The sequence below is a fragment of the Mesoplodon bidens genome, assembly GCF_964165515.1.
Source record: "Mesoplodon bidens genome assembly, chromosome: 12".
Taxonomy (NCBI): domain Eukaryota; kingdom Metazoa; phylum Chordata; class Mammalia; order Artiodactyla; family Ziphiidae; genus Mesoplodon; species Mesoplodon bidens.
In genome coordinates this window covers 77997053-78013898 of record NC_138168.1, presented here as the reverse complement: position 1 = coordinate 78013898, position 16846 = coordinate 77997053, and the positions used below count along the sequence as shown (strand labels likewise).

Sequence of the window (16846 nt, the reverse complement as noted above, 5' to 3'; positions counted from 1 at the left end):
ACTTTGTCCCAGCTTACCCTTCCCCCTCCCCATGTCCTCAAGTCCATTCTCTACAACTGTGTCTTTATTCCTGTCCTGGCAGGCGGATTCTTAACCACTGTGCCACCAGGGAAGTCCCCCTGTTGATATTTTCTCCTTACTGTTTGCATAAGCCTCACAGCTCAGCGACAACGGCCAAAGGGCTATTATCTCTAAGCTGGAAGACCCTACAGATCTAGGGGGGTGAGGCCTGGTTCCTGATATGTCGCTGGAGCTACAGGAATCTAGAGTTCTCTTGAATCTCCACAAAGCCCAACTTCTAACACCATTGATTAGCATTTCTTTTTTTTTTTAAAAGAATTAATGACTTCTTACCATATGGTGTCACATAGTAAGACTTCATGATGTTTTCTTTTTTTTTTAATTTTATTTATTTATTTATGGCTGCGTGGGGTCTTCGTTTCTCTGCGCAGGCTTTCTCTAGTTGTGGCAAGCGGAGGCCACTCTTCATCGCAGTGTGCAGGCTCAGTAGTTGTGGCTCACAGGCCCACTTGCTCCACGGCATGTGGGATCCTCCCAGACCAGGGCTCAAACCTGTGTCCCCTGCATTGGCAGGCAGATTCTCAACCACTGCGCCACCAGGGAAGCCCCTGATTAGCATTTCTAAGACTCCCTTTTTTACTTTATAAACCTGGACCTATCCTAATCCTCTCTGAGAAAGTAGTGGAAGAAGCCACACACAAGAGAAGGCACAAATGTGAAGATCTGATGTGTTAGCCTTGCCTGGATGTGGAGAGGATGTGTGAGTCACGGGGACCCTTGGCTCTCTAAGCACCCAGCCTGCCCCTCCCACCTCCCCTTGGCCTGCTCCACGGGTTACAGCCGCACTGTCCTCTTTTCAGTCCCTAGACATGCAAGCCTTTCCTGCACCAGTGTCCTTCCAGCCAACCCTTCCCTGTGCCTGGGCTGCTTCTCTTCCGGCTGCTCGTAAGACCTGTTTCTTCTCAGTCATTCATTTCTTCAGCATGTTTTTGTTGAGCCCTTACCAATTATCAGGCACCACCATGCTAGGTGCTGGGAACGACGGGCAGCCACAGGAACCTGTGCTCTAGAAAGGGGGAGGCCCAATTCATCCCGTGGGGGAGGGTGCATGTCCAACTGTGATAAGTGCCAGGAAGGACGAGGATGGTGCTGTGAGGACTCCTAACAGGGGAATCTGACGGGGTTTAGAGGCGAGGGGATGCTTTTCCTGAGGAAGTGACGATGAAGCTGAAGGACGAATGGACTGGGCTGAGAGGAGTGGAATAGTTGGTGCAAAGGCCCTGTGATGGGAGTGAAGGGAGATGCATGGTCAGGGCAAAGGGCTGAGGGAGTGCCGGTGGCTGGGTGGAAGTGGTGAGCAGGGGGTGAGCTAGTCTTGAGGCCAGGCCATGGCCGAGTCCCATTGAGTCTGCATTCTCGGTATCTCAAATCTATGTACCTGTCTCCCTCTCCAGCAAAATGCCACTGACCTCCACCGATGAAGTCTGAGGGATGTTTTCAGGCTTCACTGGCCCCTCAGGGCAGCATTTGGCTGCCTTCCTCCTGAGGCTTCCATGGTGCAGCCTCTTCTTCTTTACCCCCTTCTCTTCTTTTTTTTTTTTTTTTTTTTGCAGTACGCGGGCCTCTCACTGTTGTGGCCTCTCCCGTTGCGGAGCACAGGCTCCGGACACGCAGGCTCAGCGGCCATGGCTCACGGGCCCAGCCGCTCCGCGACATGTGGGATCTTCCCAGACCAGGGCACGAACCCATGTCCCCTGCATCTGCAGGCGGACTCCCAACCACTGCGCCACCAGGGAAGCCCCTCCCTTCTCTTCTGAGATGCTTTTGTTTCTTTCGTTGGTTGTCCTGCTCTACCTGCAACCAGCTGCTCGGTTTCAGGGCTCCTCCAGGTCCAGCCCCTGGATGCTCACTCTCTGTCCAGGCAATTCTCTCCATGCAGTGGCTCCAACTGGTGCTTAAACAGATGACTCACATGTTTTATCACCCAGCCCTCTCTTCTGAACCCTAGCTGTTTATTTAATATTTCCACTTAGAGGTCAGCAAGCCTCCTCCCAACTCACCATGTGTCCACGACCAAACTCAGGATCATTTTCTTTAAATCCTGTCTTCCTCCCAAACAGGGCCTGTCTCAGGGAGCCCTCCATCCCCTTATACAAGTCAGAAGTCTCCTCAGTGCCTTTTTCCCTATCACCCCTGTACCCAGTCAAGCACCACATTCTGGAGATACTACCTTCTAACTATCTCTCAAGTTCACCTACTCTTCACCACCACCAGCTGGGTCCAGGTCACCATCAGGTTTTGCTTTGATGACTACAACTGCTTCTTAACTGGTGTCCCCCCTACTCTGCATCCTTCCAACTTAGTGTCCTCTGTGCTGCCAGGTTGAACTCTTTGAAACATACATCAGATCACATCTCATCACGTCACATTTACCCCCAGTCTTAAAATCCTAAAATCCTTCTACGGCTTCTCATGCTTCTTAGGAGTAGACAGATCTTCTAGCTCCTAAGACCCCTGACTGGTCTTTTTTTTAAATTTATTTATTCTATTTATGTATTTGGCTGCTCTGGCTCTTAGTTGCGGCACGCGAGATCTTCGTTGCGACATGCGGGATGTTTAGTTGCAGCATGTGGGATCCAGTTCCCTGACTAGGGATCGAACCTGGGCCCCCTGCATTGGGAGCACAGAGTCTTAGCCACTGGACCACCAGGGAAGTCCCCCTGCCTGGTCTTGAGCCTCCTCGCACACTACTCTCTCCTTCCTGCCTCCATTGGTGGATGATTACAGTGGAGTTTGTGGGGCACACTGGCCTCCTTACTTGGACTTGGGAAGACCAATATCACCTTGACAACCCTCTCTTGATCCATATTAGCTTCAGTTAATAAGAGGATCTTGTCTGTTAATCCTTGGAATGCACTCCCCTTGGAGCCCGAGACCCTCTACATATGATCACAAGCTAATTGGTTCCAATTAAGGGATATATTTTGTGCAAAGAATGACCTATTTTCAAAATGCAGGTTTGCCTGATTCCCTTTGATTATGAGACTATGATCCAGGCTATTCCCAGGAAAAGTCACTCTTGAGGAACCCTTCCTGTTTCTCTGCAGATGTCTTTGTTTTCTCATTGTAGTCATGGAAATAAAGAAGCCTTCTCTTGCCGGGGAATCCAGCTGGCTGTGGACTGGTTCAGGGACAGAGGACACACCTACATCAAAGTTTTTGTCCCCTCCTGGAGGAAAGAGCCACCAAGATCTGATACCCCGATTAGAGGTACGCTGGGGCAGGTACATTCTCAAGAGGTACTGTACACCTTTCCTCCATAGTACTCCTGAAAATCACAGACAATTATCTGCTTACCGTTTGTTTGATAACGTCTGTCTTCCTCACTGGACTATAAGCTCCATGAAAGCACTGACTATGAGTGTTCCCTGCCAGAGCCCCATCACCTAGCGTAACAGCTGGCATGTAGCAGGTGCTCAATAAATAGTTGTTGATAGATAAATGAACAGAGTATTTACTCTTTTAGTGTGAAAGATTAAGTTCCAAAAATAATAGAATCTTATAACTTTTAACACTCTGCAGAAAGATTGGGTCTGCATCCCACCCCTAGTAGAATACAGGAACTGAAAGAGGCATCCATTCGGTCCAGTGATATTTATTAACTGAATATCTAGTTCAATCTCTTCATTAAAAAAAAAAACAAAGGAAACCGAGAGCCAGGGAATTTTTTATTTTTAATTCTTATATCAGCTAGGAATATTTTCAGCTATAAATAATAGGACAGGTGGTTTAAATAAACAGGGTTTTTTGTTTGTTTGACTTTCTTATAAGAAGAAGTCACATGCTAAGGCACTGTTGGTATCATGTCAGCCAAGTCCGCAATGTTGGGGCCGACCTCTTCGTGATCCTGGCAGGTTTCATTGACTTTTTCTTCCAGCCTTTTAACCAAAAGTTGTTGGTTTTGTTTTCAGTTCTATCAGTGGTTACCAATTGCTTCTTCTTCTCTTTCTGATTCTATTTTTTAAGTAAAACGCTATTCTTGTTTTACAGATACGGTATCTTTTTGACTATTCCTATACTAATACAGACTTCTAAAAAGTTCTCTGAAGTTCCATGAATCATATTTATTTTTTCTGGGGTCAGTCCTCTTTGTTCATCTCTCTCTCTCTCTTTGTGCTGTTAAATCTTCTCAAAAGTCTGGTGATCCTTTGCTTGTCAGTGTTTACTTGTGAAAAAAGAACCAGATTGGTTAAATACATACCTCTGCAGTTGCCATGGGCTTCCTCTCCTGGTATTTGGATCTTTCCCTAAAAGGTAGGGCTGACCACTGAATGTGCTGATCAGGAGAGTTCACTTCAGCACACCCTGTGCAGAGCAGGCAGGCAGCTGGACGCCTCTGCCCACCACACGTTCCAGTGCCACGAGGATGATGGTCTTACTTTAGGAGGTCAAAGGCCACATGGGAACCTCCTCCTTCCTAGTTATATCTTCACTTCCCATACAGCGATAGGGACCGGAAAGGGTGGATGCAGCGGCCCCGTGGTAGCCCTTCAGTTAATAATCCGACTTCTGCTGACTCGCCACTCCTGCTGGAGAGCGCTGGGACTTTGCAGGGAGCAGGCTCTACCTTCTCTGCAGCCTCCAGGCACATTCTGGGCTGTGGTTCCCTTTGTACTGTAGGATCCATGTGATCCTACCTGCTTTCTTGCTTTCTTTCTTTTTTTTTTTTTTTGCCCCGTGGCATGTGGGATCTTAGTTCACCGACCAGGGATCAAACCCAGACCCCCTGCATTGGAAGCATGGAGTCTTAACCACTGGACCGCCAGGGAAGTCTCTGATCCTACCTGCTTTCTGTCTTCCTAAAATTTGTCAAAATCCTGGGTTTGCTGCCGTCCCCAAGCCCTTTTTTTTTTTTTTTGCAGTACGCAGGCCTCTCACTGTTGTGGCCTCTCCTGTTGCAGAGCACAGGCTCCGGACACACAGGCTCAGCGGCCGTGGCTCATGGGCCCAGCTGCTCCGCGGCATGTGGGATCTTCCCGCACCGGGAAACGAACCCGTGTCCCCTGCATCGGCAGGCGGACTCTCAACCACTGCGCCACCAGGGAAGCCCCCCAAGCCCATTTTTAATGTGTCTATGGATTCCCTACCCCTTCTGTACTGCTTCCTTTCTCTTTCAATGGGATTATGAGAAGGAGGGGGGGATGAACACTTGTGTTCATCATGGACCAGTTGTCCCAGATTATTCTTTATGGTCTGAACATGGAGAATGGTGGCTCTCAACAGCTGTGCAATATTGTGCAATATATACTGTGCGATACATAATGGGTAAAGAGTAGGGAATTCACTTTGGGGTAGGGAAGAATTTTTAAACAAGCCACAACAAATGCAGAGAGACAGCGGAAAGAGTCATAAATTTGCCTACATTACAGTAAAAGCTTCTGTTCATTAGCGGATACCACAAACACAAGAAAATGAAAAGACAAGCCTCAACCTGGGGGAGGCCATATATCACATATCCCTGATGAAGGATTCCTGTTGGAATCTATAAGGAACTTATCCAAATTAATAAGACCAAGACAAAGGACAAATATATAGAAAAACATGCTAAGGCATGAATAGGCCTTTGATAGAAGAGAAAACACAAATGGCCAATAAACATATGAAGAGATGCTCAGTTGTATTAGTAACCAGAGAAATGCAAAATAAAATCACAACAAGAGGCCACTTTATACCCACCAGATTGGGAAAAATTTAAAAACCTGCAAATGCCAAGTGCTGGCAAGGTTGCCTTAGACGCTGTGTTGGGTAGTAACTTGATATAACTACTTTGGAAAGTAATGCAGCATTACCTTGTAAAGTGCCTTTCCCTACAACTCAGCAATATCACTCCTTAAGACAGACCCTAGAGAAACCCTTGTCCTTCTGTAGCAGGAGACTTCTGTGCAAAACTGAGCATCATGACATGGCCACACCTCATGCACACAATACTCAATGAGGAAAGAAGTTGCCCAAGAATATGTGCAAGATGATTCCATTTGTGTAAAGTCTGGAGGCTCATAATCACATTGGAAATTGTCCTTTTGAAGGGTGCATATATATGCATTTAAAAAAATACAGTCAAGGGAATTATAAACACAAAGTTCTCAAAGTTGGGTTATCTTAAAGGGAGTGGAGGGAGATGCAAACTTCGAGGGGCAATGGGGGCTTCAAAGCACAGGCCGTGTTCTATTTCTCAAAGGGAGTACCGCACACAGGGCATTTAACTAATGAATTGTGGTTTTAAATTGAAGTATAACTGACTCACAGTATTGTATTAATCTCAGATGTACAACATAGTGATTCCGTTGCAGGAAAAAATGGGGCACAAGAGGATAGTCATGTCCGAGGTCTTGAGTGAGTCCCTGGGACACAGTACCAAGTGCGAGTCCTTGGCTTTGGGCAGGAAAGAATTCTAGAGTGAACCATAGTGACGTGAAAGCGGGTTTATTTGGGGAGATACACACTCCATAGACAGGGTGTGGGCCACCTCAGAGGGGGACGGCCGGCCCTGCGATACGGAGTGGTTAGTTTCTATGGGCTGGGCTAACGAGTGGGAGGGATATTCTGTCTTGGAGAAGGGGCAGGGGTTTCTAGGAATTGGGGCACCCCTACGTTTTGGCCTTTTATGGTTAGCCTTGGGTCTGTCATGGTGCCTGTCACAGTGTCATTTAGCTAATGCATTACAATAAGGGTATAATGAGGCTCAAGGCCTAGGGAAGTCTAATCTTCGGCCATCTTGCGCCTAGTAGGTTCTAACCAGTTTTTGTGGTATCCCGTTCTTCTTAATGGTTGTGTCATTCTTTCAGTAGTTGTACCCTGTCTCCTTCCTTCCTGTCTCAATTCGAGATTTTTATACATTACAAAATGATCACCACACACACGGCATTTAAAAAAAATTCTTCTTTGTACCATACATGCATTATGCACTTTTAAAAGGTCTGGGAACCATGTCATATAGGAAAGGACTGAGACATGGGGGACGAATATGCTAATAATCTTCCACATGCGGATTAACTGTTTCGTGTGGAAGGGATTTCTTTTGTCTATGAGGGCAAAAGTAAGATCAAAGAGTAGGCCGTCCAGGGATGCAGATTTTAGCTCCTGTTAGGAGACCTTGTAACGTCTGCAGCTCCCGGGACACACTCCCTCCTCCCAGGCTTCTTGGGGGCTCCCCCCACATGCGCTGGTCCAGCCGCCCCACAGATGCTGTGGTGCAGGTGCAGGTATCATCTTCCTCATCTTATAAGTGCAAAACCTGATGTTCAGAGAGGGGTGAGAAACCCGAGAGCCGGAGCTGAGAGCGGAATGCAGGCTGCAGATTCCTCATCCTGGCCTCTCTACGTGACATTCTTGTGTCCCTCAGAGCTGTCAGTTGTGGGCTGCTCCGTCCTGAAGGTGTCCCAGCAGACTCCTGTGTCATGGGTGGGGGGGGTTCTCCGCTAAGGGCCCCGGCGGCACTCTTCCAGGTGGATGCGGGGCTCCTGGTAACTCCTAAGTGCCGGGATTCTAGTTAAAATAGGGATGTCTTTCTCCAGAAGAAAGCCTCTGTGTCTACCGTGGGAGGGGCACGGGGCAGGTAACCATCACAAGGACAAGAGCTGTGGCTTCACTCTTCCTTCCAAAGTGTGTCTCCCTGGCTGGGCACCATCCTCGGGACTCCGGTCATGACGCAGGCAGGACAGAAGCCAACAGCCCACTTGACCTCAGGCTGCTGGCAAATTCCTATCGAGATCTCCCTGCTCTTTGCCTGCTGGGCTGGGCCATAGGGGAGAGGGGGAGGGGGAGATGGGGGGGAGGGGAAGGGGGAGTAGGGGGAGGGAGGCGGGGACGGTGGGAGGGGCGAGCTGATCAGAGAGGAGCCCTGAGCTGCTCCGGAGTTTAGGGCGGCTCTGGGGGTGGAGAGTGCGTCCGAGAAAGCGCCTCATGCGGTCCCCGCCCTGCGGCCCCCAGAGCAGCACGTGCTGGAGGAGCTGGAGAGGCAGGCGGTGCTGGTGTACACGCCGTCCCGCAAGGTGAGCGGCAGGCGCGTGTCCTGCTACGACGACCGCTACGTCGTGAAGGTGGCCTACGAGCAGGACGGGGTCATCGTCTCCAACGACAACTACCGCGACCTGCAGAGCGAGAACCCCGAGTGGAAGTGGTTCATCGAGCAGAGGCTGCTCATGTTCTCCTTCGTCAATGACCGGTGCGTGTGGCCCGTGGGGTCCAGGGGCGGGTAGGGGGCGGGGCGGTGACGGGGCCCCCGCGGGGCTTAGTCACGGGCTCAGAGCCCCCGTGCCGCGGGCCGCCCGCGCCCCTTCCCCGCCGCACACCTCTCTGCTGGCCCTCTCTGTCTCCTCTCTTTCGTAACCAGATTTCCCCCACGGGGCTGTCTTGTCCCAACTGTCCTGTGACCTTTCTGTTCCCACGCCCACATCCAGCTGAGCCAGCACCCAGTTGCCTGATGAGTGGGCCAAGCATGGCCCTGGGGGGACCTTTCTTTTGTTTTTATTTTTGAAGAATTTAACATTTCAAATAAGAGTACTGGAACTGTCATCATCGGGTGAGTCTGAACTTTGTTGCACTCCCTTTCACTTATTTTACGCTTCTGTCTTTTTTTTTCAAAGTTTTGAATTACGGATGGGAGTGGGCAACATCACCTTTTCTTTGGGGCTGTAAAGATCTTGGAACTGTCTCTGTCTTATACGTCTTGGTTGACACTTTCAAGAGAATCTGTCCCCTAGGGTGTTTCTCCTGGGTCAGGTCCCCCCTGGACCAACCAGCTACAGTGAAAGCAGGACGAAGTCAGGGTCACAAAGCACAGAGCAGTTAGCAGGTGCTGGGTGAGGGCCCCTAGACGGAGCTGAGGTGGGCAGGATGTGATGGCTGGTCCACTGCCCGCGTCCTCAGGCATGCTGAAGAGCCTGGCAAGGGGGGCACGGTCACAGGGTGGGACAAGATGGGGAGGGCACAGCAGGCTGGGACGTCACTCCCATTCCAATTTCTGTTCCAGGCATGATAGCTCGGTCCTCATTCTGGGCTCTCTCACTGGCTTTTAGGAATGTGGTTTGGGACAAGCTCCCCAACTCCGTGAGGGCAGGGACTGTATGTGTCTTATCTGCCACAGCTCCAGCCAGCCTGGCGCATTATAGGCACCCAGTGACTAGTGGTAGATTACTGAGGGAGTGAGTGTGAATGGCTGCAGAGGCCACGTGGCCGCTGTATCAGGCCACCTGCACACGGCAGACCAGCTCCTGACCCTGGAGCCTGCGGGGCTGTGTGTGTGGTGGAAAAGGGCTAGGGCTCCGGGAGCAGCAGATGAGATTTCAAACTGAGGTTGTGCCGTTTACGGGCTGTGCGTGGTGAGGAAAGCTCTCAACCTGACTGGGCTGAATGTTCTTCACCTTGAGTAATCTGCCCTTGGATCAGTCACACTTACCTCTGAGATGGTCGTGAGGACCAGAGCGGACTGTACCCCCAGCGGTAGCGGTTGTTCTCAGGCCAGGCCAGGCCAGGTGCCTCCAGGGCATACCGCTGCCCCCACTACCCCTTGGCCCACAGCCAGGGAAGCAGAGGCACCCTCCTGAGCCCCGGGGCGGATGGTCACAGCAGCTGCCCCGCAGTTCCCACCATGGTCATTTCCACATTCAGAAGGCTAATGGCTCCCTCTCTCTGGCTCAGGCCCGGAGGAATCTGGCAAGGCTGGCACCATTGGATCCAGAAAATCCTCACTGAGGTCTGATGGATCATGGCCGCCTCTGACCTGGTGACAGCCTGGGGTCCAGGCCAAGTCGTCTTGACACACTGGCCTCTGCTCAGGGCCTGCCCGAAGGTCCCCCGACTGCCAGAGGGCAGAGCCTGCCGCCTGCCTGTGGGCAAGGACGCTCACCCTGTGCCCAGGGCACGTCCATAGGGCCCTCTTGGCCCAGCTCCCGGCTGTGAGGCCCGGGAAAGAGCAGGAGGTGAAGCCTTTGGGAACTTTTAATAACTGCACTGGGTGGCTCCCCAGATTCTTGGTCAGGGCCCAACTCTGAGAAGCCAGCTGTGTAGCTGGGATCTGAGCCACGGAGGCTACCCGGGACCAGGGATCACCCAGCTCGGGGCCGGCCTGGTGGATGTGGTCTGCACGGTGGGACCCCAGCGTGACCCTTGACATTAAGGGGGAAACCAGCCCATAAAAACAAGCCCCCGATTAGAATCCACTCCCTCTCTAGTGGAACCTTTGTGTGACCTGGAAGTGCCCCCTGGGAACGAAAGTATTCATATGAGAAGTGGACTGTGCTGAACGAGGGAGTTTTCCTTCTGAGGAACGTTGTTTTCCCTTTTGAGCTGCGGGCATGGAGGATGCATTCCCTTCCTCCTCAGACCAATGCCAGGGAAGGGGAGGGGCAGGCGGGGGGCAGGGTGGTGTCAGAGAGTGACAAAGTGACCCCCGCCCACGGTTTGCAGAGGAGGGTGGAGCCTGCGCTGAGCCCTGGGGCTGTGTGTGCCTCCGCACCTGTGTGCAGGCTGCACCCGGATCCGCTTCTTCATTGACCCACCAGCTGGCGTTTTGAACTCTGTTAATTTTCATCCCCAACCTGAGAGGCCCAGAGCTGTGGGGCAACACAGGAGAAATGGAGCTCCCAGGACCAGAGAGCCCGCCGGGCCCCCCGGAGGTCTCCAGCCTTCTGTTGAGGACGTTGGAATGCAGCTTAGAGTCGCTTTCAGACTAGGTCCCAGGGGAGACCTAGTGCAATTATGCTTCAACTTTAGTGGATAAAAATGATCTGGGAAGTTGTTAAAATGCAGATTCCTGAACAACTTGAGGTTCTGATTAAGCAGGTCTGGTGTGAAGCCCGGAGCCTGCATGTTTCCAGGAGTTAGTTGCTAAGTGATTCTGGCATTGCTGACTCAGCAGGAGAAAAACTTGGACAAGGCCCAGGGGCTGCTGTCCTGGGATCTGTCAGTGCTGTGCTCTGTGCGGGTCAGTGTGGAGGAAGGTTGTGCTGCTCTAACACGCTGTGACAACCCCTGGGTGGGAGAAAGAGTCCTGGTGCTGCCAGCGGCGAGTCTCCGTGGGCCTTGCAGTCACTCCCCTGTGCTTCTTTTCCAGGTTCATGCCTCCTGATGACCCCCTGGGCCGTCGGGGACCCACCCTGAGCAACTTCCTGAGCAGGAAGCCAAAGCCCCCAGAGCCGTCCTGGCAACACTGCCCCTATGGTGGGTAGCGCCCCATGCCTAGTGGGCCCTGTTCAGGTCAGAAGCACTGGCTGGGTGGTCAGCAGCCTGGGCTCTAGCCTGGGTTCTGCCCTTAATCAGCTGTGTGACCCTGGGGAGGTAACTTAACCTCTCTGGATGGCAGTTTCCTGACAGGGTTACTGTAATGATGAACTGCCATCCTGGACCCCTGTTGCATGCGGTTTGTGAGGGCTGGATGGAGGGAGGGGTCACACACAGAGCAAAGCCACATCCAGGGAGCAGGGATGCTGTGTGCACCCCACGCTCTCCTTTCTCAGTCCCTCCCCTGGCACCTTGTGCCCACATCCTGCCCCACAGTCTTACCTAAACCCCTACCTACCCTTAGGGACTTTGGTTGGTGCTATCCATTAAGAATTAAGGATTCGGGGCTTCCCTGGTGGCACAGTGGTTGAGAGTCCGCCTGCAGATGCAGGGGACACGGGTTCGTGCCCCGGTCTGGGAAGATCCCACATGCCGCGGAGCGGCTGGGCCCGTGAGCCATGGCCGCTGAGCCTGCGCCTCCGGAGCCTGTGCTCCGCAACGGGAGAGGCCACAACAGTGAGAGGCCCGCATACCACAAAAAAAAAAAAAAAAAAAAGAATTAAGGATTCTATCCCAGGGCCCTCCAGGGATGCCAGCTTTCTGGCCAGCTCTTTCACTAGCTTGCTTTGGGCAAGTTATTTAATGTCCCCAGGCCTCGTTTTTTGTGCCTATAGAAGTTTAAGATGCCGTAAGTGACATTCAGAGTCATTTCTTGTTAGAATTAAGGTGATCACACACACATTCGGCTGGCCCATCCTGTTCCCTTCCACTCTCAGAAGGGCCCTGGTTTGGATGATAAATTATTTGATCACCTCTGTTAAAACAGTCTGTAAGGGGAGGGCAATGATAGGCACAAGGGATGTGGACAATGGGGTAAACTGAGTCAGCACTGGAGGCACAATCCTATGTCATGAGCACCCACCCCCAACCCCCCGCCACTAGGTTGGCCGGATCCACAGCGTCTCTGGGGAAGTGGAGGCTGAAGGTCATTGGATCCAGAGATTTGGTCTCAGCCCCTGGTCATGGGAACTTCCAGACAACAGTCCCCATGCGCTGGGTGGGTAACACTGGGGTACCGTGTCCAGTGGAAAATACCACGAGGAGTAGGGTGCTGCACCCTCATTCGTCCTGCCTACGCCCCAGGGCACTTCTCCCCACCTCGTCCCGCCCCAAACCTGACAAGTCTGCAGCAGGCCCGGGGGCCTTCCCGGAGGAATCTCCACCGAGAAAGGCCGCGCGGGGCGGGCACTGCCCGGACCACACCGGGCCTCCCCACCCAGGGTCTCTCACCAGGAGCCCTCTCCCCCTGCCCCGCCCCTTCCAGGCAAGAAATGCACCTACGGCATCAAGTGCAAGTTCTACCACCCGGAGAGGCCGCACCACGCGCAGCTGGCTGTGGCCGATGAGCTCCGCGCGCAAACGCTGGCCTGGCGGGGCGCGGGCGGCGAGGGGGCGCAGCGGGGGGGCGCGCGGGCGGCCGACGTGGCGACTCTCGGAGGCGGCTTCTCGCGGCTCGTCCTCGGCGACGACCCGGGGCCCCGCCGCGCGCCCTCTCGGGGCCCCGGCAGCGGCCGCGCGCCCAGGCCGCCCTGTTCCGACTGGGTGGCGTCCGGGCCCGCGCCGTCCCCGCCAGCGCCGCCCGGCCTCCAGAGCCCCCGGAGCCCGCCGGGCCTACGGGGTGGGTACCGCCCCGGCGCCCCGCAGAGTGACCGGCGCCCCTCGCGCCAGCAGCCCGCCGACCCGTGGGCCCTTCCTCCAGGGGCCGGCTGGCTCCCGGGCCGCTCGGCCTGGGTGGGGTCGCGCCGGGATGAAGACGCCCTCGGTGGGGCTTTGGGGTCCGCGCCCCAGGCTGCCGCCCCCGAGGTGGACTCGCGCGCCAGGGCGCGCACCGTGCTCTGCAGCACCTTCCCGCCCCACCAGGTGGACAGCGTCATGGCCCTGTTCCCCGAGCTCTCCGACATCGCCAGGCTCATCCTCCTCATCCAGAGATTCCAGAGGTCCGGTGCGCCCGTGGGGAAGCCCTGAGGAGCTCGTCGAGGCCACCACATGTGATGTCCCAGTCTTGCCTTGCGACCCCACTGGGCTGGTGGCCGTGGTCAGCCTGCACCTGGACTGGCCCACCCCCTTTCCTTTAAAGATGGTCCGTTCCCTGGAGGAGGCCAGCTTCCGCACCCTCTGCGGTGCCCACGGTGGCACTTGGTGACCTTCCCTGACCACACAGGGGCTGCTGCTGGAGGTCCGTGTTCTGCAGAATAAGGTTGCCTTCCGTAGAGGGAGTGGTTTCTCGTGCCTAAGACTACAAAGGCCCACTAGGGCTCCAAGGGTTTGTCCAGAACACTCCATGGCTGTTTTGGTCCAGCTGCAACTGGGAGCCACAAGTGGGTCCCAAGATCAATTTAGTGGGTGACACCCGAAATAGAGTGGAAGAGAGACACACCCCACATAATCAGGCTAAGTGGGAAACTCTCCTTTGTTAGCTACAGGTGTGCCTGTGTACCCTTGGCGGCCATGTGAACTGAATGTGGGCCATGGCCAAAAGGTGGAAAACTGGTAAATGGCCTTGAATTTCATTACATCAAATCACGTTTTAAATAGGTAGTCAGTTGGCCGGTGCAGATGTTGGCATCAGGAGGTTTTCACAGGAGCTGTTTCTAACCTCTTGAGGGGAGCCCAGTTCTAGCCTCCACGTGTGGGCTCCACTTGTCACTCTGAGATTACAGGGCTGTGCTGGTCTGTGGGGGTGTGGCAGGGGCATCTGGCCGGGGCCTTCACACCCTTCACACACACACACCACACACAGGCACACGGCACACACACACACACACACACACACACACACACGCCCCTTGACTCAGGGCTAAGCGTCCCTGTTTTTCAGCCGTCCATCACGGCAGTTTCCAGCCCAGGCCCTATACTGGCCGAGCCTTCTGAGCTACCCCTCACAGCTGAGCCCAAGCCCTGTGAGTCAGGACTTTTGCTCAGAAACCTCTGGGGGGTTGGTCAGGGCTGGGGTGAGCCTCAGTCATGGAGGTTTCTCGCCACCTTCAACCATGGCTGTCTCTCCTAGCTAACTACTGCTTTGAATGTTGGGGGGAAGGGGCCCACTCATTTGCAAAGGACAAGAGATGAGACAGTGCTGCCAGGATGCGGGCCCTGAGTCCTCAGGGGCCCTGGCATCTCTGGGTGGCGTCCACCCATTCACTCAGGGTTATGAGTCCAGCTCACAGATCTTGGCTGGTTTGTTCATGAGGAGAGTGTGAGGTACCTCCCAGTGGAAAACCAGCTCCCAACCCAGGCAAGCCTCCTGCAGACTGGCAAGCGCTCCCTGTGGGCACGGCTGGCACAGCCCAGTGGTCCCCCCCACCTCCCGGGAGAATCTGCTCCTGCCCCCTTCAATGGGGTAAATGCTTCCTTTGGAGATACAGAGTCCTTGTGTCCCCTCTGAGCCCTTTCATCTTTTTAAACCAGATTCTTAGTGTGGCTTAGGTCAGATCTCTTCCTCACCTCTTTTTTTCCCCAAAGATGACACCCACAATTGTATCTTAATATTTGGGGACTGCAGTCCTGAAGAAGATCCACTCTTTCTAGGCAAATTGGATTCCCCTCATGGTGGTGTGGTTTTTTTTTCTTTTGACAAGACAAGCTTTATGTTAGAGCTGCTTTTGTCTCTTGGGTCTGTGTCCTGACTTGGAATCGTTGCATTGCTGATTTACAGTTAGAAGTGTTTAAACTGCTTCCTTTGAGGACAAGTTTGAGTTTTAGTAAGCTGTAAAGCTATTTTATTTGGTGCACTGTGATTAAGACAAGCACAAAAACAAGTGAAGAAACAACACATTTCAATGTAATCCCCTTTGGAATTTTTTCCAAAGTCTTGGTATGTCTTTGTGACACAAAACATGAATGGGATGGGGGTGAATGAAATGTTCCTAGTTGCGTAACTATTACTGTGCTCCAAAAATACATCACTTTTACCCACACCTGGACTCTCCATTGTCAAATTGTATGTCAGTTTCTCTTATGTCGGCTTTTCCCCCCTGAGGGCGGTTTTCTCACATTAAATATTGTGGGTGTGAAGGCTGAGGTTATGGCTGCTTTATTCAGTGTTATTCCCCCCTTGGGGGAGGTGGGGAGAGGGCTGGAATTCACCTTTTCCAGGAGAAGCAGCGAAGCCCAAGGCAAGGACGTGCCTCTGCTGGCCGTTCAGCAGGCTGTACCCGAGGACACAGGCAGAGTCCTCCGTCACTCAGATCTGAGGCTCCCAGTGCTGGACTGTTGTTTACTATGCGGTGTAGCTTCCTCAGAGGCCTCTGGAAGGTGGTTTGAGACACAGTTGCAGAATGTTGGGGGTTAAGGGCTAGAAGCAAGAGAAGCCACTCATGTAGGCATTGTTCCAGATCAAGTGAATCCCTGCTCTCAGGATTTTACACAGACCTCAGATGGGGAGCAAATAGACAACTCCCAGCTGGCACGGGTATGGCTCCCTGCCTCTGGGAAAAAAGCCTCCTGTGGGAGAGAAGAGCATAGGCGAGGGGGTGAGTGGAAGGGTTATTAAGCAGTGGGTGATGGGGGAGGGGGCCCTGGGAACTGGAGCAACGAAGTGGAATCGCAGATCCCACCATGAGGGAACGCATGGAGCCAGGACCCTGTGCAAAATTAACTCGTGGGGCCCTATGTAAAATCAAATAGCAGGGCTCCTTGTTCAAAAGTGATAAAGAATTTAAGACGTTGGCAGCTGAGCATTGAAACAAGCATGGGGCCCTTCTAAGTGCCCACCTCTGATGCAAGAGACTGAAGAGGAGAAGTCGGGGGGATTGGGCAAACTGCACACTGGATTGGCCACTTCCAAGTGAGTACCAGATGGACGTAGGGGTGGCTCTAACAGGGCAGCAGGCATGCTCATTTGTATCAGGCAGGTGTTTTTTTTGTTTTTTGTTTTTGCGGTACGCGGGCCTCTCACTGCTGTGGCCTCTCCCGTTGCGGAGCACAGGCGCCGGACGTGCAGGCTCGGCGGTCATGGCTCACGGGCCCAGCTGCTCCGCGGCATGTGGGATCTTCCCGGACCGGGGCACGAACCCGTGTCCCCTGCATCGGCAGGCGGACTCTCAAACCACTGCACCACCAGGGAACCCCATAAATTTATTTATTTATTTATTTATTTATTTATGGCTGTGTTGGGTCTTCGTTTCTGTGCGAGGGCTTTCTCCAGTTGCGGCGAGCGGGGGCCACTCTTCATCGCAGTGCGCGGGCCTCTCACTGTCGCGGAGCACAGGCTCCAGACGCGCAGGCTCAGTAGTTGTGGCTCACGGGCTTAGTTGCTCCGCAGCATGTGGGATCTTCCCAGACCAGGGCTCGAGCCCGTGTCCCCTGCATTGACAGACAGATTCCCAACAACTGCGCCACCAGGGAAACCCCAGGCAAGGTGGTTTTTTACAAGCAAGGCTCACAAACCAAATGGCAGGAGGCCAGGATGGAGACAGCTGTGGGTTTAATGAATTTAGGGGCTCGAACCCTGTCAGGACTCTCTCATCTATTTTCTTCTATATGT

General features: G+C 53.3%; 1 protein-coding gene across 1 annotated transcript in view; it reads left to right on the top strand.

Annotated features, from left to right (window-relative positions):
- Positions 1-13372, top strand: part of ZC3H12D (zinc finger CCCH-type containing 12D) — a 42863-nt gene extending 29491 nt beyond the window's left edge. The window contains exons 4-7 of the mRNA XM_081251219.1: positions 3152-3291; positions 8011-8245; positions 11135-11241; positions 12626-13372. Coding sequence (XP_081107345.1) covers positions 3152-3291; positions 8011-8245; positions 11135-11241; positions 12626-13326 — 1183 coding nt within the window. The 3' untranslated portion in view covers positions 13327-13372. The remainder of the gene's footprint in view (positions 1-3151; positions 3292-8010; positions 8246-11134; positions 11242-12625) is intronic.
- Positions 13373-16846: the final 3474 nt, after the last annotated feature.